At 32.4% G+C, this 25,688-nt stretch overlaps 1 protein-coding gene across 3 annotated transcripts in view; it reads left to right on the forward strand.

Annotated features, from left to right (window-relative positions):
• The window catches only part of LOC140437445 (mitochondrial S-adenosylmethionine carrier protein), a 40,679-nt gene that overhangs the window by 9,630 nt on the left and 5,361 nt on the right, over positions 1–25,688 (forward strand). For 2 of the 3 annotated variants that reach the window (XM_072526981.1, XM_072526980.1), the window contains exons 3-6: positions 7,187–7,296; positions 16,970–17,086; positions 21,818–21,977; positions 22,780–22,921. In XM_072526981.1, coding sequence (XP_072383082.1) covers positions 7,187–7,296; positions 16,970–17,086; positions 21,818–21,977; positions 22,780–22,921 — 529 coding nt within the window. The remainder of the gene's footprint in view (positions 1–7,186; positions 7,297–16,969; positions 17,087–21,817; positions 21,978–22,779; positions 22,922–25,688) is intronic. The other variant, XM_072526982.1, reaches the window with a different exon arrangement.

The following is a 25,688-nucleotide window of genomic DNA, read 5'->3' on the forward strand; positions in this document are numbered from 1 at the left end:
ATTTCTTAAAATTTTTAAATTTTGGAGGTCAATCTTAGAGTTATCATTGTAGGTTTATGTTGATAATTAAAATAGTTAATAGTAACATTAAGGAATTTATTTACATGCCAAAATAACAAAGATAAGTTAAATTATGTTGTTCAATCCTTGCCGAATTTTAAAATATTTTGGAATTGGCAAAAAAAACCAGCTTACGTCAGATATTTGGACTATCATAAGAAATTGAATAACAAAATTTATTTTATATCACTAATCCTACAATTGCCCAAAAATGGTGAATTGGGGCAGCACTATTCCAAAATTCGCATTTTTTAAAGGAATTAACTTTGTGTGATCATTTTATTGGAATTGTTTTTGTTTCTCTGGATTTTTTTGAATTCTCAAGGCAATTAGGGATACAAGATCCTTGGAAATAGAAGTAAAACAGAAAGAAAAAAGGAACATTCTAGTGCTTTGAACCTATCACCAAATAATATGGACGCATATAGAAGGACGTTTGTCCATTTCAAATGGGCGATTTGGTCACGGTTATCATACTTCAGAACACTCTTGAAGAGGGCGACTGCATAAACTCAAAATGTGGCCGTCGGCTTAAAACTATATCATGAAAGATAGACTTAGGTAGACTTCTCCCACTAGAGAAGTGGGAAAGGAGTTGTCCCCCTACGAACGAAGCTATGTAACTTATGCATCAACGATTAATAAAATTTCGACGCCAGTGATTTGCAAACTGTTTTTTTTTCAGGGCTTCTACATCAGTCGCTCTGACGAATCTTGCTAATACGAAATACGTATAAGTGGATAGTAAAGGAACAATACGTGACATCAAATCTTAACTGTCCTTTCTATGTTTTTTTCATAATAAAATCTTTATTTTTATTATATTAAATTATTTTTAATTTTAAAATATAAAAAGGTATGAAAATTCCAAAATTTTAGTATTTATTTTTTATTACATGTAAATAAACTTTGAATTAAAAATAGGTTTAATTATTCAAAATTGTTTCAAAATATGTATATTCAACTAAAAATTTCATATTTCTCAAAACTTTTCGTTAAAAGTTTAGACTATTTTCGAAATTATTTCATTGAACAATTGTTCTGTTCAAAAAAGTATTCAGTAAAACTTTTTACTAAATTTTGAATTTTTCTATTTCGCCGACATCCAAAATCTTTTAATAACAACTAAAAGCATTCCAGGATTATTTTTGAAATATTTTTATTGAAATATTATTGAAACAGTATCTTTTCATAAACACTCTATGTGAAAGTTTTCACGCTGTATAGGTACTATTTAATAAGGAAAAGACAGTTAAGATTTTATTTCACGTATAGGGAGCTTGCGCATCCGTTTATACGTATTTCAGCCCAATAGGCATCATCAGAACGGCTTTCGCAAGCGCTCTGAACGTGAAATAATTCTTCTCTGTCTTAGGAAGCAACTATAACATGGCTTCGTATAGACGCAATGTAGCGACATCTGATAATAAAATCGTAGACTAATTTTCGAAACCAAATTCAAGAATTCCGCTTTAATCTGTGCCTTCTAAGAATTGCAAGGCAAAAACAGACGTTGATAAAGGTGTTAAGAGAGACATGGGGAATCTAAAACTTGCATTCCACAACATATCTTTTCAACTAAGCAAAATTCTTAGCGAATTGGTTTCTAGTACTCGTACAGAGTATATCGAAATAACAAGGAAAAGACAGTTAGGATTTTATTTCACGTATAGGGAGCTTGCGCATCCGTTTATACGTATTTCAGCCCAATAGGCATCATCTACTATTTAATCTTCATTTAAAATAACAACTACTAGTAAAACATAATCTTCTTAATGTCTCTATACTTAATTGAATATAAACTGATGATATTAATTACAATTAAAATAAATTTTATATATAAATGTATCACATTTACTAAAATATAATCTTCATAAATGATTTTTTTATTCATAGATGAATGAATGAATATATGAATCAATGATGGGTCCTTTAATCGCACCTAAACAATATTCCAGGTCTGCCTGATATGTTTCCCAATTTATTTTACGATAAGTTTCCTTGATAGGCTCATTTCCTGTTATTTCAAAATGTGTCGATAGTCTAAACAAGATACCTCATCTAAGACATGCCATTTTTTAACACTTTGGTGTTTCTGTCTTTCTGGTGTGTCACTCTTTCATATTTTAGAAGCAGTAGTAGCGCTCCCTAGTGGTACGGTAAGGAACTAAAATATTTTTTAACTTATTGTATCGTTTTTAAATAAAACGAGCGGTTCTAATTTATATAAATATATTAATTTATAAGTTTACAGCATGAAAATATCTTATCAACTAACAAAACTGTCCTCGTTACTATATATATATATATATATATATATATATATATATATATATATATATATATATATATATACAGTATACTCCCTCTATAACGAACACGGTTATTACGAGGTTTCGCTTATAACGAGGTACATTAGATGTCCCGTGAAATTTCTATTGCACTATAACCCTCTATAGCGAGGTAAATTTGCTTATAACGAAGAAAATAAGATTGAAAAACGTGTTTTTTACGTTTTGGCCCGGCCGTAGCTATAAATAAATACCCTTTTTAACTGCGGGCCGCCCGCAATAAACTTCTTACAATTTATGATTCTTAGTCGGAAATGTAAAATTTATGATTCACAAGTGTCATTGTAGAGGGTTGACCATTCACACCTAATAATATGGGTCCTAATAGACAAGATGTGGAGAGTGTTTAAAGGTTGTCAGAAACTTTATCCAAGGACAAAACGCAAATGAGGAAGCATAAAACTGTTTCACATCTTTAGAAAATATGATAGATAGAATACTGGACAATTTAAAGCAGTCAAAAATGACAAAATAACTTTATACGCTTTATACCTATTTACAGAATACAGATTTTTTGTTTTAACGTATATCATTGACAGTAAAAGTAAACAACTCTTTTTTGTTATAATGCATTTCATTGACAATAAAAGTAAACAACTTTGTTTTAAAAACGCCATTCAAACAATATTTATTAGCATCTTATATTGCTCCGAATGGCTTCACTATAGAAAGTTAATGTTTTAGAAAACTACATATTCATATATATGCACAGTATTATTGTTGTTGGATATAACGAGATCCGCTTATAACGAGGTAATTAGTTTGCCATTTCAGTTCTCGTTATAGAGGGAGTCTACTGTATATATATACAGGTTATGTACTAGAATATTCTGGAGTAGTCCACCTCTATTCTTCACGTGGGAAGCGCATCTTCTCCATGCCAACGATCGAATAGTCTAGATGCATACTTCTAAGAACTGTGACACGTACCCGCATCGGAGATGGGTTATTTCGTTACATTATGTAATTTCAGCCGAGACTAAAAAATGAGAGTGAAATGTCCTTCTATATGCGCCCATATTCTTTGCTATCAATATTCTATTTTATTATTCCTCCCCACCATCGCGAACTAGACCCTATTAATTAAACTTGTTTAAGTTTAGAGAAAGTTTAAAAATGATTCATTAAACTTGTTCTCGTAAGTAAATATAATATATCTATAAAAATTATACATACAAAATGTAGAAATATTTTATTAATACGGTTTAAATAAAAATATGTGCAAATGCCATTAAATGTCAACAAGAAGCTTTTTTGCTTTACAAAAGGCAGTCAAATTTAACTAACTATTTAAAATATAAAAATCCAGTAGCAATCGCAAAAAAAATAATATTACAAAGCAAAAAAGATTCTTGGCAAAATTTTTGTAAACAACTTAACAGAAACACACCTATAAAAGATATATGGAAATATATAAAGAAAATAAAAAATACATTTAATCCTCCAAAAAATAGGATCCAGGTAGGGGAGTGGGTAGAAATGTTCTTCAATAAAATTGCTCCAAGTTGGGTGGAAACAAATATTCGGCCGATTAGTTCACTGAGCACGGATGATATAGATAGGGAATTCTCAAGTATGGAAATAAAACAAAGCCTTAAAACTAACAATAATACAGCGCCCGGAGTTGATAACATTTATTATAAAATGCTCGCTAGTTTGTCAGAATCAAGTATAGAAATGTTTCGCAAAATAATAAATACAACATGGAATCGGGCAGAATTTCCAACAAGCTGGAAGGAATATTCAACAATCCCAATTCTAAAGCCAAATCGAGATGCGGAAGATCCAGATTGATATAGAGCAATTTCTCTAGCTTCTTGTGTCTTAAAAACTTTAGAAAGAATGATCAAAGTCAGACTAGTTCATTGGCTTGAAAACAATAAAAAATTACCTAAATTACAGTTTGGCTTCAGAAGAGGATGTTCAACCATTGAAAATGTAGGTAACCTAGTAAGTGATATAAATATCGCTTTTACTAACAACAAATCATTTCCAGCAATTTTTGTAGATATAGAATCAGCATATGATAATGTAATATTAGACATTCTCTATGAAAAAATGGGAATTTCTCAAGCTTTGACCTCACGTATCAGATTACTATATTCCGATAGAACAGTTTCAATAAATATAAATGATGAAATATTGGGCCCTAAAACGACCAATATTGGGTTACCACAAGGAAGTATACTAAGCCCTGTACTATACTTAATATACACAGCAGATCTGGAATGTAAAATTAAATCTGAGAACATTTCTATACTACAATTTGCCGATGATATTTGTATATATTCACCATGTCAATATATTGAAGAAGGGTGCAAAAAATTAAATATAGCTTATAAGAACCTCAATAAATGGTGTAATGAAAACGGTCTAAAAATTTCCAGGAAAAAAACAGAAGTTTGCATTTTCACGAGAAAAAGAAAAAACATTCCAACCGAATTAACATTGGATACAACAAAGTATAGCATACGTGCATCAGTAAAATACCTAGGAATGCATCTAGATAAAAAAATGACATGGAAAAATCACATAGATTATCTAATCAAGAAAACAGAAAAAGGAGTTAACATCTTACGGTCAGTATGTGGAACAAAATGGGGATCAGATCCAAATGTAGCAATCCTTCTGTACAAATCCTACATTAGGTCAATACTGGATTATGGTTGTTTCTTCTACGACCAAGCTTCAAAAAGTCAACTAGAAAAAATAGACCACGTAGTAAATAAGTGTCTAGGACTATGCCTAGGGGCTTTAAAAAGTACACCAATTGATTGTTTATTTGCAGAAGTAGCGGAAACTCCACTAAAATATCGCCGAAAGATTTTAGCTTCCAATTTTATAGCTAAATTAAGCTCCAAAAAAAGCGACTTAGTCCAAAAAATTAATATACTGTTGACATCGGATCTTACCCACAGTTATTGGAAGTCGAAAAAAAGTTTAACTATTACAGAGTCATATTATGTAATACATAACGTAATAGAAAAAATACACTCTTCAGATATAGATCCATTATATAGTATAAATATTTACAACATCCATCCAATGAACTGTGTTTTTCTCCAAGATTATTCAAAATTTCACCCAAGAATTAGACAATACATATTTAAGCAAGATTTAGAAAAGTATCTTCCCAGATGTCGCTATATATTCACCGATGCATCAAAGAGTAACAATAAAGTAGGTTGCGCTATATTTGATTCACATAATAACATTAAAAAATCTTATAAATTAAATGAAAAACTAACAATATATACGGCAGAATTAATCGCCATATTAGAAGCTCTTCTATATATAAGTAATATGAAAGTTACAGAAGAATCATTTGCAATTTGTTCAGATAGTAAAAGTGCTGTTATCAAAATAAAAAATATCCACCAGGTCAATAGTAATTATATTTTTACCAAAATAATTACTAAACTTCATGAACTACTATCTCAAAAGATTAATGTATCACTTGTTTGGATTAAAGGGCATTGTGGAATAAAAGAAAATGAAGAAGTAGATGAAGAAGCTAAAATAGGAAGTAGAACAGGAAAATATTTAAAGTATAAATGTCCTCACAATGAAATTGCTTGCCACGTAAAGCCCATATTACTAACAGAATGGAGAGAAATGTATAGAAGCAGTCCAAAAGGAAAATTTTATAAAAACATAGTTACCGAGCCTCCTAGCCAATCTTGGTTCTCAAGACTGTCGGGAAGTAAGCGGTTTTTCTCTGTATTGTGCAGATTAAGGTTCAACCATGTTTTAACTCCGCAGTATAAATATAAAATAAAATTAAGTGATTCTTCTAATTGTACATGCGGAGAAGAAGGTACAACAGAGCACATGATATTAGGCTGTTCTAAAATAAGTAATGAAGTAAAAGTATTAAGTGAAGAAATAACCAAAATACCCAAAATCGCCAAACCATATAACCTAACCCAATTATTAAGTTCAGAAGATTTTACTATTTATCAAATTTTGTATAAACATATTTTATGTATTAGATTAAGTTTATAGCCTATGTTTTTTTCCCTTCGTGCAAAGCCCTAAGTCCATCCGAGGTCCACCTGTCTCGTCTAAATGCTCTGATCGACCCCTGAGCATCAAATTGTATCCTAGTCTAATATCCCAAATTATATAAGATAAAAAGATAAGAAAAAAAAACAAATAAATAAATATATGTGCATATATATATATATATATATATATATATATATATATATATATATATATATATATATATATATATATATATATATGTATATATAAAAAAAAGGAACACAACAAAAGGAAATAATTCAAAACAAGCTGAATAATATGTTATAAGAGAAATAAAAATCTAAGGTATAATTGTAAAATTAGATATATAGGAAATATTTCTTTGTAAAATTAGAGCAGGACTATGATTGTATAGCAAACGAGTAGAAAGCAAGGGTCACTCCTTTAGAGCTTCCGAATAAAAAATACAAAATAATCCCATAAAGGTAAGATGGCGAATGGACAGAGACTCCGAAGCCAATAATGCACAAACACACACACACACACACAAATAAAAATATTGATCTAGTGAATTATCTGACTTTAAAAATGCAGTTCTAAAATATATTTCAATTGCATTCGGACGTTTTGCAGAGTCAGGAAGCAAATAAAGAAAACTTGGGGCGAATGGCAATATAAATGAGAGCGACCGATGGCGTCTTTTATGCCTATTAAGTTACTAAGTTAAGGGTATACATCGGCATTATTGCAAATGAAAATTTGATAAAAATATTTTTCGTTTGTTGTAGCTGCTCTTTTCTTCCTCACCTATGAAACTATTAAACATTATTCAGAAGGGATAGTACCAAGCTACGCGGCACCAGCAGTACACATGTTTGGAGGGGGTGTTGCCGAAGTGGTGAGTATAATTATTAGTTACTTAAGTCAAAAATACAGTCGACAAGGCATAGTACTGACAATTTTACTCGGCTAAAAACTCTTTCAAACACTCTCCATCATTTGTTGTGTTGCAAATCAAATGTAGAGAAATAAAGTATTGTACTTTCGTGGTATAGGCTGTTCTATACAAGTGTTAATCGCTGAAAACTCTTTTGAAATAATTGGTCATACTGGTCATTTTGGAACCAATAGAGGTCATTTTTGTCAGTAACTACTCCAGCTATAAAAAGATGACGATACACGCCGTACTTCTCTATTTGTACTCTGTCCATCGACAAATATCTTGACTGATTTCATTTGCGGCAAAATGCAAAGAGTAAATAAAGAGTAAAATAAGAGTAAATTTTGTTTAAAAAAATGATTTCAAGCGCTGTTTCTGAGAGAACGGTTCATTCTACACAAAAAGTTTTAATAAACTTTTTTGTTCAAAATTATCTCAGCTACATTTCTTATTTGAAACATTTTTTTCTAAGGCGTGCAGATTCTTGGTAAATCGATGTTTTCCGTTTCTCCCCTACGAGGTAGGTTTTAGAGGACGTTGTAGGAGTGGCAAACTTTTTTGCATTTTTTTGTGGTCCCAAAATTGACATTCTGAACAAAAGTCAGCTTGTTCGTATCGTTTTTAGACGACTGCGCTATTTGAAACAGATTTGAATCATTTGAGATATTTCTTAGCTGCGGGATTGAATTTTTGTATTAGAAAATGAATAATATTTTCAATTGGACGAAGAGTACCCATGTGCATTTTAGAAAATAAAACTTTTTGGAATAACAGATTTTTTATAGTCTGCACATAGGTTCAACTATACCATCACCATTGATCGACTACAAAAGTTATATTTGAGTAAATGATGAATTTTTGTAATTATTTTTGATTAACAATGAAAACGAAAGCTCTGTTCTTAAAAAATATAAATACTGTAAAAACGTAAATATAATATTATCTAATAGTTGTATTTAATGTCGAAACATTAGTCCAATAATTAGCCTTGTCACTTTATTATTTATAAATATTTTAATACGTAACAATTTTATCTTTTATTTTAAGGATAACATTTTTCTATTTGTCTTTCCTTAATAAACCTTAAAAATTAACGAGATGTTTATATTAAAGTTAGATTATTGTCAAATTAGCCGTGTAATTGGCAGAATGTTACACAATTTTCTCCACGTGGAAGCATAGGCCATAACACAAAAATGTGATAACTATAAAGAAATTTACATAAAGATTATAGATTCTACAAAATTTATTACTGTTTAACTTTATTTGGCTATAAGCTTAATATAAACTGAGATAAGTATTACTATTTTAATTGGGAAAAAGCCACAATTTAAGTTTAAAATAAGTTTATTGACGTTTCAATTTCCACTTCGAAAATCGTTCTCAAAATACTGAAGTGATTTCCGAAGTGGAAATTACAGCGTCAATAAACTTATTTTAATTTTAAACTTAAATTGTAGCTTATTCCCAATTAAAATAGTAATTGCTTTAAGATGCCACAAGATAATAGCTTCAATACAATATTATGTTATAACTTATAACTCATTAAAGGTGAAAATTTCGTATTTAACAAAACATTTTAAAACATATAATAAAAATAATTAATTTTTCAATAGGCCAAGATTGCACACATTATTTTTCTTTTGAGGCCATTATAGAAAAAGTTGATAATTGATTTTTTTAGAATATTAAAAGACTATATGTGGACATAAATGTGTATTAGTATTTTAACGATAAGGCTACCAACTAGAATTGAAATGCTATTATAAAAATAATACTTCAATCAACCATGGGAGCTTATCGTCTATGCTTCTCCTAGCTCAGTCTCAAGTGTAAATTCGTCTTGTCTTAAACTAGGAATTAAACCATGAACCCTCAGCTGATAGCAAGTAAAACAATTATTTAACTAGACATATTTATTTAAAATAAAAAAATAATATTTAAGTAGCAAAAAACAACCCTGCCAATGCTTTACAGCAAATAAAATTTGGACGATTCTTATGGTATCATGGCATCGATGGGCTGCTTGCTACCAATTATCTGTGGCCTCCCAATTAGACAATTTGGTCCTCCTGACAGCTGCAGTTAGGTCCTTCAGAGCATGTTATTCCATATATTTGTGTGGTATCCCAATTAGGTGGTTAGGTCCTCCAAATAAATTCTTCAATAATACAGCCAATAAAATCTTGAATACAGCCAATAAACCCAAGAGAATTCTGCAGACCATAAAAATGAAGCTGATAATAATTTTTGCCTTCTTTTATAAATTTCAAAAACAGGCAAAAAATTATATTCCACTACGTTAGAAAATTTGATTGACAGAAATTAGGGAGACTAAAATGAAGTTTGCACAGATGACATAGGACGTATGCCCATGATGGAATTAGCTCTTCTTGTAACAAAAACAAATGAGGAAGGATGTAACAAAACAAATAAATTAAAGCTGGCTAGCTGAATGTGCCGGAGAGTGACTACTTAACACTCAAAAGAGGATTCGGCAAATTTGCATGCCCTACAGAGACCGTAGAATAAAAAAATGAATGACAAGGTAATAAACAATCTATAGGTATATAACTGAGGTAAATAAAAATGATTATAGAAGTTGCTCCAAAATGTGAGTGGGCGCCAGGAAAGTATTAACATAAACTTTCCAAGGTATCTTGTAAAGCTATTTGCTGAAATACAAAAAAAAGGATACAGGTATGAATTGAAATATTTAGTTTTCACCAAAAATTTAATCCCTATCCAATATACAATCTAAATTTACCCTAAAATACCCACCACCAATTATGTACAGTAAACTTAGTTAATTATCTACAAAAAAAAATAAATGCCCTAGTTGTACGCAACTGATCCTTGATGATCTAAATTTACCAATAATAAGATATAGAAAAAATTGTAATGATTGACCTAAAAAGGTAATTACTTGCCTCAGAGATGCAACTCTGTCATTTGGCTTTCAATCGAAGGTTGTAATAAAGTAATGAGGACAATATCCTGAAGGGATAAATGTCCAAAGGTTTGAAAATATAATAATAATAAAATCTTAATAAGTAACTCTCTGATTAGATGTGTACACATTAAATCTCACAAATTGAGTTAAATGGGAGGATTTAAAACTTCGACCTGGACGTGACAATTTTACTGCATATATATTATAATTATTTAGAAAAAATGACGGGTCTTTATTATTAAATGAAACAGTATGATTTAAGATTGGAAACAAAATATTATAAACAAAATTATTAACAATTAATGAATAAAAAAAAATTAAAAAAAAAATGAACAATGTTCCACCCTCTAAATAAGGGAAGTCTTTCGGGCTGGTATCCTGAAGTGGTCCGAGAGTAGTCTGAGAGAGCTCTGGACCTCTGATGGAACAGACGGGCAAATGGGCAAATTCAAAAACGCAAATTCTTTTCCTCCTTGTAAAAAAAACCCCAAAAATAAATGAGAAAAAAAAATCCTCGATCCTGGATTTAACTTCTTGGGGTAGGCTAAAAAGAACAGTTGTGTTACAATTCCTCCTTACGCTTAATAAAAAGAAGGGAAAAATACAAGGTTTATTAACAAATGAAATAACTTGAAAAATATTACAAAAAGTTGCTGGGAAGCTTGTATCAAAGAAAAAAGCTGTAATGATTTTGTAGATAATGTGACCTTCGCATGGTCTGACAATATTTGATGTAAAATAAATTGATCAAATAGATAATTTTTAACGAAAACTTGCTACGGAAATATTTTTGAATGTAAAAGAACGATATGAGGCAGAATATTTTTACAGATAGACTTTTTTTTTTTTTTTTAATGGCATAGGCAAGTGCCATACAGCCAGTCACAACATGAAAATTTTCTACCCAGAAAGAATAAAAAGATAATATAAATTTCAAACTTAAGTAGCATTACAAATTTTAAGCATTAAAATTATTATTAAGGATAGGATAGGGATAAAACATGGACACTCGTTTCTCGTCTAGGGACCCATCAAGACATTGCTTTTAAGACAAACTAGATTGGGTCACGGATAAAAGGTAATAAGAAATGGGGTAAAACAGAGGTTAGGTACAGATAGACTTAATAGATAATGGATAGTTTTAAAAATGGATACCTAATTATATGTTTTTAAGGCCGGGAAGTAAAATAGAAAATTGGTATGATTTTATAACATTACTATATCTAAATCCAGAATGTTTCTTAATGAAATAATGTGATAAATGACAGATAGATATATCCCTAACGAAGGGAAAAATGACGATATTATAGAAGTTAAAATGGCTGATGGTTTTTACACTGTTATTTATAATTGAATCAACTTACCGACTAGAAGTGGCTTATAAATCAACGGGTATACACTACGAAACAACTAAAACTGTATATATTCTTCCTTCCCAACGAAATTAATATTCTTTAAAACAAATTTAGCCTTCTTCTGTCGCCTACCCCTTTTTTTTTGTTAAACGATGTTGTCTACCAAAAGGTTAAAACCAGAATGAGCTCTAATTGCTAGCCGGATGATCATGTTGCCCTACATCATCGTAGGTGTCGCTGTTTAAGCCAACTTAGAAATTCAAAATTCAGAAAAGCATTAAGAGGATTGGGATTTTAAAATTGTATTTAAAAATGTTTACGGATTATTAAAGTAACGGACTCGTTACATTCTGTCAACATGGAACAGGGCAAATATTAATTCTACGGGACAGGAAGGGGAAGAAAAGAAAGACAGAGGGCGCCAACTACATTTTAAAGAAAAAATAGTAAAAAAGAAACTAAATGTAAAGGAATTTTTACATTAATAAAGAAATTAAAATAAAATAATTATTTAAATATAAATTAATAAAGATTTGACGTTTATAACGTTACAGCATGTTTTTTTTTATGTTTTATACCGTGAAACACTCGTGGCGTACGGACTACATTTTTACAGACGCCGCGCCGTGTGTACCACAGGTGTATCAGATTTTTATTGGCTTAGAATAATGAACACTAATATTGGAATTATCATTCTAGGTTTTATAAGTTCAATTTGATAGACTGGGTAATTTCGGTTGATACTGAAGACCATCGCTGATAACGAAACGAGTCATAAAAATATGTCACACACAGAATATTTAGCAGTCAGTCGTTTCTTCACTTCTATTCTTTTAATCTAACTCTAACTTCACTTTTATCTTACCATTTTATGATTTCTACATTCTCACTACTTTGGAGTGAAATTATTTCTCCCCTTTTTATTTTTTTGGGCAGAATATCCCAGTGGCGGATCTAGACATTGCCTTGGTGGGGAAGTTCCAATGAGACACTAACCAAAAGATATCAAAAAGATAAACCAAAATTATATAAAAGGCATAAATAATAGGTTTTTTTTTTTAATTTTGGAGTTTGGACCTTCTGGGGGGGGGGGGGGAGGATTTCTCCATTTTCCCTGCCCGTGTATCCGCCACTGGAATATCCTTAGGAGTACCTTTACGGTTATATTTTAGAATCTCTACAAGATGAGTAGAGGATTTCATTAGAGTTGTCGTCAGTGAAACACTCGTATACCAATTGTCGGTGTACAATGTTCGGAGTGCGTTCAAAAAAGAATTAATTAAGTTCATAACCACTTTCTGTGGAACGCCTACACCTCACGTAGCTTCTTTTCCGCAATATATCTGGATATTCCATGTATATCGACTGGAAAGACACAGTTTAAAAATTTTAACACCATATCGATGTCTCTTGTTGGGTACATATTGTCGAAAACCTAAGCGACCGTTTCCTGGTGTATTATAGCAGTTTGAAATTTTGGTAAAAGTAGGTCTACGAATGATTTTACAGTGAAAAGTCTGTCTCCAGGTATTGCAGTCTCAGTATTCGCTGCATGAAACATTCGAAGTAAAATTTCAAATCTGTTGCGGGACATTATTATGCTAATCTTGTTAGAGTATAATGTATTATTACTCCAGTAAGAAGCTAAACTTGGCATTTTAACTAGTCCCATCCACATAATAATTCCAAAAAATTTTTTCATCCCACTTCTGTCAATATGTTTCCACGGTTTCATTCGAGAAACTCTACTAAGCTGCTGAGTTTATTTTTTGATTTGTATAACGATTGGTCTTGGCTACAAGAAAATCTATAATATTATCATCGACAAATAGAGCATTTATTTCCTCAGGAGAATTATCCCAAATTTATTTCCCCAAATAGGAATTTGTTCCACAACATTTTCACGTATAGGTACACTATCGTCACTATCAGGATTATCCAATGTTTCACATCACAAAGAACATCAATAGAAACGGACATACTAACATACAGAGAACAAAAAATACTAAAGTGGTATGGACATGTAAGAAGAACTAGTGACAGCAGATGGATAAAGAGAATAACCGAATGGAGCCCCATAGGAAGGAGGAAAAGAGGACGACCCCGAAAATCCTGGAGGAACGAAGTAGACGACGCCATGAGTAAGAGAGGTCTAAACGATGGAGAATGGAACAACAGAGAGTGATGGAAACGGTTGAGCGAGGGAAGGCAGTGAATACTGTAGAATCCCTGAATATATATTCACTTTCAGATGAATCAACAGTGGAATTTAAATCAGATCTTGCAGATACACAACTTTGTTTAGATGTGGATGGAACATTTTTATTTTACTCTGTATCTTCGATTAGCTGTTGGTCGTTACATGCTGAAATCTCATTCATAAATGTCTCATCATTACTGTCTTCAGAATCACTTTTAATATATTTCTGTTTTTTTTAATCATGCACAATTGGCTCATACATCGGTTCATTAAAAGAATCAGTTTCACTACTAGTTCAGCCTTAATCATTTCCATGATTGTGTAAAGCAAATGCGCTTGCTTCTGCTATCCATTTTCAGAGTAAAATTGTTTTTAAAACAAATTTAAAAAGAAATATGTGCGAAAACAGTAGGACACTACATGCATCTAGAAGTTGCAACGAATAACTGAACCCACTAACTTCTAACCAATGTCGGTGTTGCCAGATCAAAAATATTTCCGCGCTAAGACCAGCAATATACATCGTGAGGCCACTACATTTTATTTGGGTGCAAAAGTAGTGTTAGCGTAAACCACCGGTGGCTCACTTGGCCGATCTAACAAACATTACTTGTGATCCACATGGTGGCTCACATGGCCTGATAATACAAACTTTTGTATACCACATGTAACTCACACGCAGTTTGCAGACGTTTAACTGTGAGCCCTAACCTTAGCTCTTATGACAATCAATGGGTTAAATACGAAATTGTCATATTCAAGGAGTTTAACTCGGTTTGTATTAGACTTACAGAAAAAATCAAAAAAGCAAATTATTTGATTTTTTATAAGCTACATTTTATCTATGAACAGTTTTTCGATAAAATGTAAATTTTTTGAGATATTCGTGACAAATCGATTAAAAACATAAGAAAAATTGAAATTTTATAAGTCTAAAAGGTTTGATTTTTCTAAAAAACTTTATAGAACATTTTTTGCTTAGAATATATTTTTCTATCAATTCTTGAGGTTATTTTCGATATAAAGGGTCGAACCTCCCAGTTGGGGTCGATTTCATCCCCCAAGGTAAAAGCACAATTGGCATAGGGCAGATTTTGTTTGTTAATGTATTTTCACTTGCTGTTAAAATTTCAAGAAAATCAATGATGTTGATCGAATTCGGAGTTAAAAACCTTCTACACTGTGCTATATTGTAGGTCATGTCGTTAAAAAAATTGTTCGGCATTGTATAACTTGTTTCAAAGTAGCACTACCTTATAAGTGATTTACCTTTCAAGCCTTAGTCCTTTAAGACCAATATGTTCAATTGAAAAATAGTTATATTAAACATGTTTCTTTTTGTTGAAGGATCAATCAACATTTATGACTGTAAAGCGGATAATATTAAGTACTTAAATTGTTTCGTTTACTAAGGCAATATATTTAATTCTTAGTAAATGGAGTACTGAATGATTCTTAACAGCACTACGACATTGTATGGATGTTATTTGCATTTCTCTTTAGTATGGCAATGACAGCCTTTTTAAGGATTCAAAAACTAATTAAATCGTCGTTCCACGAACAAAAATTCCTATATTACTGATAGCTTAACATCTGAAGAAACTCATTCTATCCCCTCATTAACAACAAGTTTGAATAGTTCCGTAGTATAAGCATTTTTTTAGCCTTTTGGTCAAATTGTGGTATATCCCAATTCCCGGCCTGGTCCTGCTAAATCCCTATGATCTACTCGCTTTCACGCCTGCCTATATTCGTATTGGATTATCCCTAAAGACGTAAAAGCTACTACCTACTTCTTCTTCTTCTACAGCACTACAGCCCAAATTAAGCCTTGGCCTCCTTTATTTTTGCCTCCACCCTTGCTTGTGTGTGGCTGATCTTCTCCATATACGGACTCCTAAAAGGGCTTGTGCGTCGCTGTTTTCTGTGTCTTCCCAGCGCTTTCTTGGCTTTCCAACCGGTCTTTTCCCCTGCATTATAGCATTCAGTGCTCTTTTGACATCTGACAGTGGTGCTTCCTTATAAAGTTGATAAAGCTCGTTGTTGTATCGACTTCTGAAGATTCCGTTTTCCCTCACAGGTCCTAGTATTCTCGTCAGTACTTTCCTTTCCAATGTATCGAGTTTGCTTTTGGATGTTTCTTTCAGGACCCATGCTTCACTGCCATAGCATGCTATTGGTCGTATTAAGGTTTTATAGATTTTCATCTTTGTATTTCGGTGGACATTTTTAGACTGAAATATATGAGAGAGGGCAAAATAAGCTCTGTTTGCCTGGGTTATTCTCTTCCGTATTTCTCCATCTTCTGATCCGTTGGCATATATTTCTACTTCCAGGTCTGTAAACTTTCCAACCGTTTTAATGTCATCGTCAGGTATAATGTTTTGTGGGACTATATTTCTTCTTGTCTGTATCATTATTTTTGTTTTTTTCTGTGTTAATTTCCAGACCTTGCATTTTTGTTTGTGTTTTTAACGCTGCGTATGTTTCCTGTGCTCCTGTTGATGTTCTAGTCATAATATTAATATCATCGGCATAAGCGGCCAGTTGAACCGTTTGGTTGGTCAGTAGGTTTCCTCGTCTAGTTTGCATTTGCCTAACCGCATACTCCAGTGCCAGGTTAAACAAAGTTGGGGTAAGCCCATCTGGCTGCTTTTATCCCTGCGAAATTTTGAAAAAGTCTGTTCGTTGGTTTTGTATTCGTACACATGTCTGAGTTTCATCCATTGTGACTTTAATGCTACTCATCATCACCATTTTGGCTTTACAACCCTGTGTGGGTCCTAGCCTCCCCAAGAATTTTTCTCCAGTCGTCCCTATCCATCGCCTTCCTCCGCCAAGCACGTACTCCCATATCCCTCATGTCTTCATCGATGTTTAATGTTGCTACTACCTACTACTAAATACCTATTTCACAATGGCAAATACTGACATAAAGAAAGTAAGTAAGAAACATCCAGGATTTTAAACAGAAAAGCAAGACTTTTTAGAAATGTAAAACTATACAGAGCTATGCATATAAGTTATAGTATAAGTATAAGAGCTATAAATTTTTTTAATATAGTAAGTCCATCTTTCTTGAACCAAAAATGTTGATTTATTTATTAATATTGCACTTTTTAGGCAGCATGTTTAGTGAGAGTACCAATGGAAGTCGTGAAGCAGAGGAGACAGACTCAATCAGGAAATAAACCCTCTTTAAAAATTGCCTTGTCGGCGTATAAACACGAGGGTTTGAGGGCAAGTAAACTTTTTAATATACATTAATAACCTCGTACGAGAATAGTCCCAACATGATCAAACTTCGTAAAGAAAACACGACAAATTTGCAAAAAGGTTTTTGTCGTATTTTCCGATTGTTTGCTATATATAATTTGTAGAGCTATGTTTAATAATTTTGATATCTTATTTATAACAAAATCTTACAACATTAACACAACATTAATTGAGGACCCTAGAAGTAAAGGGGTATAAGTGACAAAAAGTAAATTTTGAGTGAACGCCGCTCAAAGTTGAGCCTTCGCTGTAATTGCCATGATTTTTGATCTTGATTCAATTAAGTAACTGTAGGCATTATTATTATTATTATTTGTAACAAAAACAAAAAATCATAATTTTATTTACTTTACTTATTTTGAAGCTAGTATTAGGTTGCTAAGTAGCACTTGTACTCTTTTACTTCTAAGAAATGCAACACAAAGGTTAAAAATATAAAAAGATCATAAAGTTTCTGTAAAAATTTATTCTTCACCATAACACTAATACATAATTGACTTTGATTCATCGACATCAGTGTCGTTATGGTGATCCAAATTGTCATTTTCGACATCTGCTTCTTCTAAGTTTGCTAGTTTTTCAGCTTGTTGATCATGTCGCAGATTTATGAAAAACTCATGGTACGTAGTTGACTAACTGTTAAAGATTCGAATATTTAGCTTGCTTAATTGAGGCCTTTTGTCAATCGGTACTGGCAAGAGATCTGGCAGAAGGGCAGAATTTTTGCTAGCTCGAGTGGGTTTCATAGATAGCTCACTAAACTCTTGTATAATACCTCCAGCTGTTTTCTTGTAAAACAGGGTTAAAGGTTTGTCCTGTTCAAAAAGGTAACCATTGCATGCTCTGTATTTCACTTACGCTCTTCTTGAAGAATGGCGCAAGTATTCAAAAGTCTAAAAAATCATCTTCCATTTGCACTATAAAGGACTTTCTACTTGTAGAAGTTACCAGTTCCATTTAATGTTGAGGTACATACAGGTTCTTTTTGGTTCTTTATTTTTAGCTTTATCAAACCAAAGTCACTCATTATAAGAATGACCACTTATAAATAAAAAAAGCGATGAATACTAGCTACTGTTTGAATATTAGTGTTTCTGACAATGTAGAACTAAAATTTGACTGTCAGTTGACTCTTTTTGCCTCCACTTATTGTTGCTAAATCCAGATATGTGTTTCACAGATGGCTGAAAGCTTCTGATATATTTTAGGAGACAAGATGATATTTTCTGAAATCCACATGACGCCTGACCTTCATGACACATAAAGAGATGGGTTATTTTAGTCTGTAGGTTATGGACCCCTAAGTTATAAGTCCATAGTTGCCTTGAATAATATACTTTAAAAGTTGATACATCAGGACGTGACATAGCTTTTGGTAAGTCGAAAATGATCGCACCTTTGCTAGCATCCTTTAGGTCATGACTGTCATCTTTTGCTGTTCTTATGGCTTTCGCCTTATGCAAGTAAGTCTTTTTCTGTCTGAGCTAAAGCGTTTTCTTCTACCGAATCATGATTTATTTTTATCTAAAATTTGTCGCATTTATCACAGGTGTCTGTACTTACCCTTTTGAAACTAAGGTTGAACTGAGTATTAAAAATATTTTTGTAAAAGCTTTTCTTTACAAGTTCTTCTTCCTGTTTTTCCTCCTTACAGAAATCACAAAATTTGTACATTATACTTATTTCTACTGTACTGGCTTGTGTACCTAGGGAACTTATTAATATGCTCTTTTATGATTTCAATTGCCTTTCAGAAATTTTGTTTGGTGGTGATTTCTTTCCTCTCTTGTCTATGCCTGGCACACTTGAGGAGACTTTTTTTGCTTTACACTACATTTTGTAAACGTTTATTGAAGACATCAAGAGTTTTCATTATAAACTGTTATACAACACCTCGTTGTAGCTAACTGCATTTGGTTTTTTTCTTTTTATAGGCTCAGTCTGTATGGATATATTTAGAAAAGCTGTTTTGAGATTCCAATGCCCAATGCTCAATACTCTTTAAAAATTGAAAGTCTTTGTTCTTGTCAAATATGATTGGTACATTTGTTCCTAAAATGACGATTTTCAAGATCTCGGCACTTATTTACGTTATTAGTATTGTATTTAAAACTCTTCTTAAAAACACTGTAGTTTATAATAACGAAAACGCTGCAGTTTACATTAAAGTATTACTTTAACAACAAAATGATATTGCTTTAGAGGATCTATACCACTACCCATCCAAAATGATAATAAACTTAACTAACAGTCTGACACAGTGGAAATGGGGTACAAGTGCACTTGTATCTCTTCTCTTCCAAGCCCTGCTCATGGTTGGCTTGGAGGCTAAATAACTTGCCGCTAGAAAGCAGCACATGTTAGACTTATCGCTTAGATCTCTTTACCTCCAAATAGAATGAAAGATTTCCAGTACAGTGATGCAGTTTTCTCAATATTTACAAAAATGTCACATATACCCCTTTACTTCTAGTGTCCTCAATTAATCTTATCTTCAATTTTTTAAAAAACTTTAAGGCCGAGCTTTTTTCAAATTTTAGACGTTGCAAAATCAATTAATTAACAATTAAATCTGGTGAATTTGGTGGTGAAGAAGGAAATTCAAACTATAATCATCGTAATATCGAATATGTGAACTGTTACTTGCTTGAGTTGAATCAATTAATGTTTTGTTTTGCCAAATGCTTCTTCTTGATTTCATTACTCAAATGATGCCATAGTTATCATAATAATCGCCATTGATTATTTTTTTGAAATACTAATGGAAATGTATTTCATTTGCGTTTTTATGTTTTTTCAATTCAACATATCATAGCTCAATGATCTTAATGGTAGGTAGAGTTATCCCTTTCTTTTCTCAAACTTTTCCTCCTTTTAGTCCACTATTGGATTCCCTCTTTTCATGTAAATTTGTAGAGCCATGTTCTATTTATGGTAGTTAATCAACGAAAAACTAAGAGTTATTGCTGAAGAATATAGGCAAACACTCTTAGCATTTCGTTGAACTTTAACAAGGCCAAAAACTTACCGATGTTCTTGTCCTAAAGCTTAGTTTACATGAGTCGAGTAGCCGATCAAGTTACTTGTATAAGTAACTTTAGTCAAGTATTCAAGTTTAAAGGGCATTCAAGTAAAGCATTTACACTATTCAATTAAAATAAGTCTGTTCCAGCACCAGACTTTGAATGTTTTGCAATTTTAGCACGTTCCCTGTAACCTTTCGTGCTCAGATTTTTTATTTTGAGGATTCATATGGAGTGTTTCACATCTTGAGGACCAAAATCATCCCCTTTCATTTCTTGTTCTAATTTATTAATAGCACAATCGTTTATTTGTTAATTTCTATACTGGCTACTAGATATATCTCAAAGACACGTTTGTTCTTCGTAAAACTCCACAAACTTCAATGTTGTCTCCTCATTCCACTTCATATTTTTTTAATAAAATTCAAATACTTAAAAATCGACTTCACACGACCAATTCTTGACAGCGAGTACGTATTTACTTGAAGTACTATTTACATGAAGCAAGTGTGAGGTAGGCCGTTCAAGTATGGCTTCGTTAAGAGCGTAGGCGCAAAATTTCGGGCCAATGCTATTTAATGCATTTTTTTTTTCGAATCCTGAGAAAACTAATAAATATTTTTTAAAAATTTAAACGCAGAATGAAGGCTTACATTATTACCGAGGGCCGAAAGTCCCTTAGAATAAATAAAAAGGTTCTTTTGAATGGGATATTTGAAATTAAAAATCATAGTTAATTTTCTCTTCTTTTTGACCCCTGTTACTTACTAAAATAAACATTATAGAAGTTTTCAGGGACTTTCGGCCCTCGATAATAATGTCATCTTTCATTCTGCGTTTAAATTTTTCAAAAATACTTATTCGTTTTCTTAGGATTCGAAAAAAAAAATGAATCGATTTAAAAAGCATTGTCCAGAAATTTTCCTCTTAAGCTATCCGTTTTCCAAAATTTTTAAAATTTATCTTTTACTTTAAACCAATTTTTTTTTTCAAAAATAGCACTTTGAACCGATCAAATTTACAGATCATATAAACAATACGTAAATAAAGTAAATTGTAAAGCAGTAACGATTAATTTTTTTTGGGGTGCTAATTAGGGGTTGATTTTCACGATGTTTTTGCCAAACAAAGTGACCAACTTTATTTAGAGCGTAACTCGCTTAGTTTTGATTCTAGAAACTTAAAAAAAAAACAAAAATAAAGCTTTTTTTAAACACTTTCAGAAAAACCGTCTGAAAACGTAGTTTTTATTTTGAAAAATGAACATTTTCACTCACAAATAACTCAAAAAGTCTTGACTTAGTGAAGAAATTCTATAGAATAAAAGTTGCCTAGAATTAGTCAATTTATCCATTTCCGGACTTATTTTGAACGTATGTTCAAAGTAAATCCAAATTTTCAAGCATTCGTCGTGACGAGGAAAATTACACTCCAAAAAGGTCATTTACTGGATTATTAATGAACATCTGGGATTTCCCTTGTTTAGGCATTTATTTTGATACTTTTTGAGTTTTTTTGCCTTAGGTTCAAGACCTATTAAGCCAGACAATTGGGTGAATACGTAAAAACAACATATATTTTGATACTTATTTTTTAAAATTAATATATTTCTGTATCCCTATTCATTCAATTTTAGATCATAGTCGATGTGTTTTCTTGTTTATTATTTTAGGGTTTATATAGAGGTTTTGGCTCAACAATATTGAGAGAAATACCATTCTCAGTTATACAGTTTCCCATACTAGAATATTTGAAGAAAACTTATAGGAAAAATTTTAAAAATAACATACCTCTCGAGTCTTGGGAAGTTGCAGTATGTGGATCGATAGCAGGTAAATATAAATTACTGAAAATATAATAGTTTTCAAGTAGGCTTTCATCGCATTTGTCTGTGTTTTTATGTAGAAGTGCTTTTTTGAGGTTTCTTTATATTCTCTATATTGTTTGATGAATCCAATATCCATTTCCCAAAATTGCAACAGGCAATAAGACAATTTTTGGCAATTTTAAAATTGTGAAAAAGATACATTGGAACCTGTGAAAAACAAGTCGATCCACTTTTGATACGTCTTTTCAAGTGCATATAAATAATCAGACGGGGCTTTATTACGGGGCCTTTGCCATACTCAATTAACTAGAGAGGGTTTATGTATCACCTTTAACGTCCGGACTAAACCATAGTAATAGACCAGTCTCCGGCGCATCAGAGGACTAAGCTCAACCGAGCTTCCGTCTACTTGCTTAGTACTACCTGCAATAGCATACGTCACGATCTAAACCCACATCGCTGCCCTCAAAATCGAATTACTTTAAAGTCTTCTGGCCTTTTAAGAAATTTTTGAGAGGTTATCTAAGGTGTCCTCGCATAAAGCCACGAGTTCCTTTTAACCTCCCTAATAGTATCCTGAAGTAGTACTGAAGTCCAATAACCGTCTTGGGTCCCAGAGGCAGAACAGGCTCCTTAACGCTCCCTAACGAGAGAACTACCTCTCCACTATCTCGTGAGTACAGATTAACACTGCAAAGATTTAGCATTTATTTGGTTAATGTTTAGTTGCTTCTTATTATTATTATTACTTTTTTATTTCAAGCCCCAAAACATCTTATTAATCTACATTTTTTTATTTTCTCTAGGTGGATTTTCAGCTGCCGTAACAACTCCATTAGATGTAGCGAAAACTAGAATTATGTTGGCGGATAGAAAGCAGGTCAGGGCAGGAGAAATGACAGTTGCAAATACGCTAAAGCAAATTTATCGCACCGATGGCGTCAAAGGGTAATTTTAAATAATAGGTTTCTTTAATTTTCAACAATAAGTTACACGTGTGATAGAGAGTGTAGGGTTGTGCAGAGAAAACTTCAAGTGAAGTTTTTCTTTCTATAAGTTATTCAAAGATGGTATTCAAAGAGATATCGTTGAATGTTTCATTTAAACTATTCACTTCACTTTAGTGCCAAAAAATGATAATAAATAATAATAGGAAATAAATATGACGTGTCTAATAAAATAATAGCTTCAACATGATGAGTGGTAGATATAAGAGGAGGATATACAAGTCTTCGCGTTATTGCTTTACTGGACGTCAAAAGAATCACAGTGAATTGGCAGCAGGAAGCACAAGACCGTTAGAACTAGAAGAAATTAGAGAAGGCTTATGTTCAACTTTGGACGCAGAAGGCTTGATGATGATGATGATTACATATTTGATAGTACTCAGAATTTAATGATCGCTTGTTTTGAAGTCCATTAGTGTCTTGATTTGGTTTGTTCAACGAGGAAGACCGTTCTTTAACCTTACTCTGGTTTATTGGTTAAATCTTTTTGTTTCCGCCTTCCGAATCACAGAGTTAATGTGTCTGCCTAAGTATTTGACATGCTGACTTTTTGATATTTCAATTTAATTTAGTAAGACTGGGCACTTCTCTTTTCTCTTGTTGAAAGCTACATATTACAACTTGGTTTTACTTACACACTTGAATTTTTATTTCAAGTTGCGATAATAGAAGTCTTGAGTTTGAGTTTAATCAAGTGTTGCAAAAGAAGCATATTACTTACTTATAAAGGGAACTTCAATCTCCATAAAAGTGATAAGTGTCTTACTAGACAAAGATAGAAATGTCATAGCAGGAACTCTAAATAAATTACAAAGATGACAATAATATATTACAGGATTTTCGGGAATTCTAGAGAGGGCAGTGGTTATAAATGCAACTTAAGTCCAAATGCAGGTCTAGATTCCAGATGTAATGAAGACAGACATGATAAGTGCAATAAAATCTTTAAAAAATGGTAAAACCCCTGGTCCTCTTACAATTCTATGAGAATAATAAGTATTTACATGGAATTATATAAAATAAAATAATGAATATTTGTAGGGGTCAAGTCACATTTGTATGTTTCTGAATTAGGTATAGGTGTAATTTGCAGTATCAGCATGTGTAATTTGTTAAAAAAAAGTCGATCGACTACAGTACTTTTAAAAATATTTCTAAATATTTCTGCTCTAAATCACTTAGTTTAGTTGCACACTTACACCTACAAATGCCAATTTTCCGACTTCTATTATTTTCTGTAACGGTGCAAGAAATAAAACTGCAATACTTGATAATGTGACAGCATAATATGACTTAACATACATACAGTGAAAAGTATCAGACAAAAGAAGTATCGGAAGAAGACTTATATATATACATCGGTTTAGAACGTCTTTCGACGTTGTCCGATACCTAAACACCATCTCTTCCTATCTTCGCAGTCGTTTGTTGTTAAATTTCTTTCGCTCGTGGACTTGTTTACGCCGTGTTGCCATTCTAATCTGGGTCTTCCTCTTTTCCGTCGACCTATCGGTTGCCATTCTATTACTTTTTTGGGGAGTCTTGATGCTGGCATCCGTTGAACATGCCCATATCACCTTAATTGTTTCTTCTCTATATCTTGAGTTATATTTCCTTCTATTCCCATACGTTGTTTTATTACATCATTTCTGATTCGGTCTCGTCTGGAAATACCTAAAGATCTTCTCATTGCATCCATCTCTACTGCTTCTATTCGCTTTTTGTTCTTTTCACTAATTCTCCATGTTTCAGCGCCATAAAGAAGAGTAGTTTTAATCATGGTCTCATATATATTAAATTTCCTTCCTTTCCTTATCTCTTTACTCCACAGTATACTATTGAGACATCCTAAGACTTTCTTTGCTTGAGTGATTCGTTTTTCTATTTCCCGTGTATCAGTTCCTGTATTGTCAAAGGCAACACCCAAGTAGTCATAGCTCTGACAGCAGGAAATATGTTGTCCGTTTTCGAGGTCTATGTTATCTGACTCGTTTCCAATACAAAGATATTTGGTTTTTGTTGTATTGACATTCATTCCCCAGTCGTTATATTCTTCTATCAGTTTTCTTAGCATGTACTGCATGTCTTCCCTGTCGGTCGCTAGCACTACCTGGTCATCAGCAAACTGGAGTGTATATATACATTCATTGCTAAGCTCTATACCCATCCTATGTACCTTTCTTTTCCATCTTTCCAATGCCGCTGCAACATATATCTTGAATAAGGTTGGTGAGATACAGCATCCCTGTCGCAAGCCTTTTGTAACCAGGAATTCTTCCGTTAGATATTTTCCTGTTTTTATCTGTGCCTTAGAGTCTCTATATAGTTCTTGTACAGCATTTATCAATGTGTGGTTGATGTTAGATCTTTTCAACGTTGTCCACAGTTTTGTTAGAAGACTTATACCCTGATCAATAATTTGAGGAGTGGTTTAGATGTAGTTTAAGTCAACTCTTTAGAGCAGATCTTACAAAGATCATGAAGAAAAAGTACCCAAAAAAGATTATAATAGTGATAATAAATGAAGTGAATAGGGATAATTTAATTTACGTTTTGCCATATTGTGGGTACGTTATACAGATCACGACATTGTTTTATTGACCATACAACACAATGGCAATCTCTGTGACATGTTACACGTTTCCACCTCTATCATTCATTTCTCTGCAAGCATTACACCAGCCCTACTCCAAAATATGAGGAGAAAT

Source organism: Diabrotica undecimpunctata, chromosome 3, assembly GCF_040954645.1.
Source record: "Diabrotica undecimpunctata isolate CICGRU chromosome 3, icDiaUnde3, whole genome shotgun sequence".
Taxonomy (NCBI): Eukaryota; Metazoa; Arthropoda; class Insecta; order Coleoptera; family Chrysomelidae; genus Diabrotica; species Diabrotica undecimpunctata.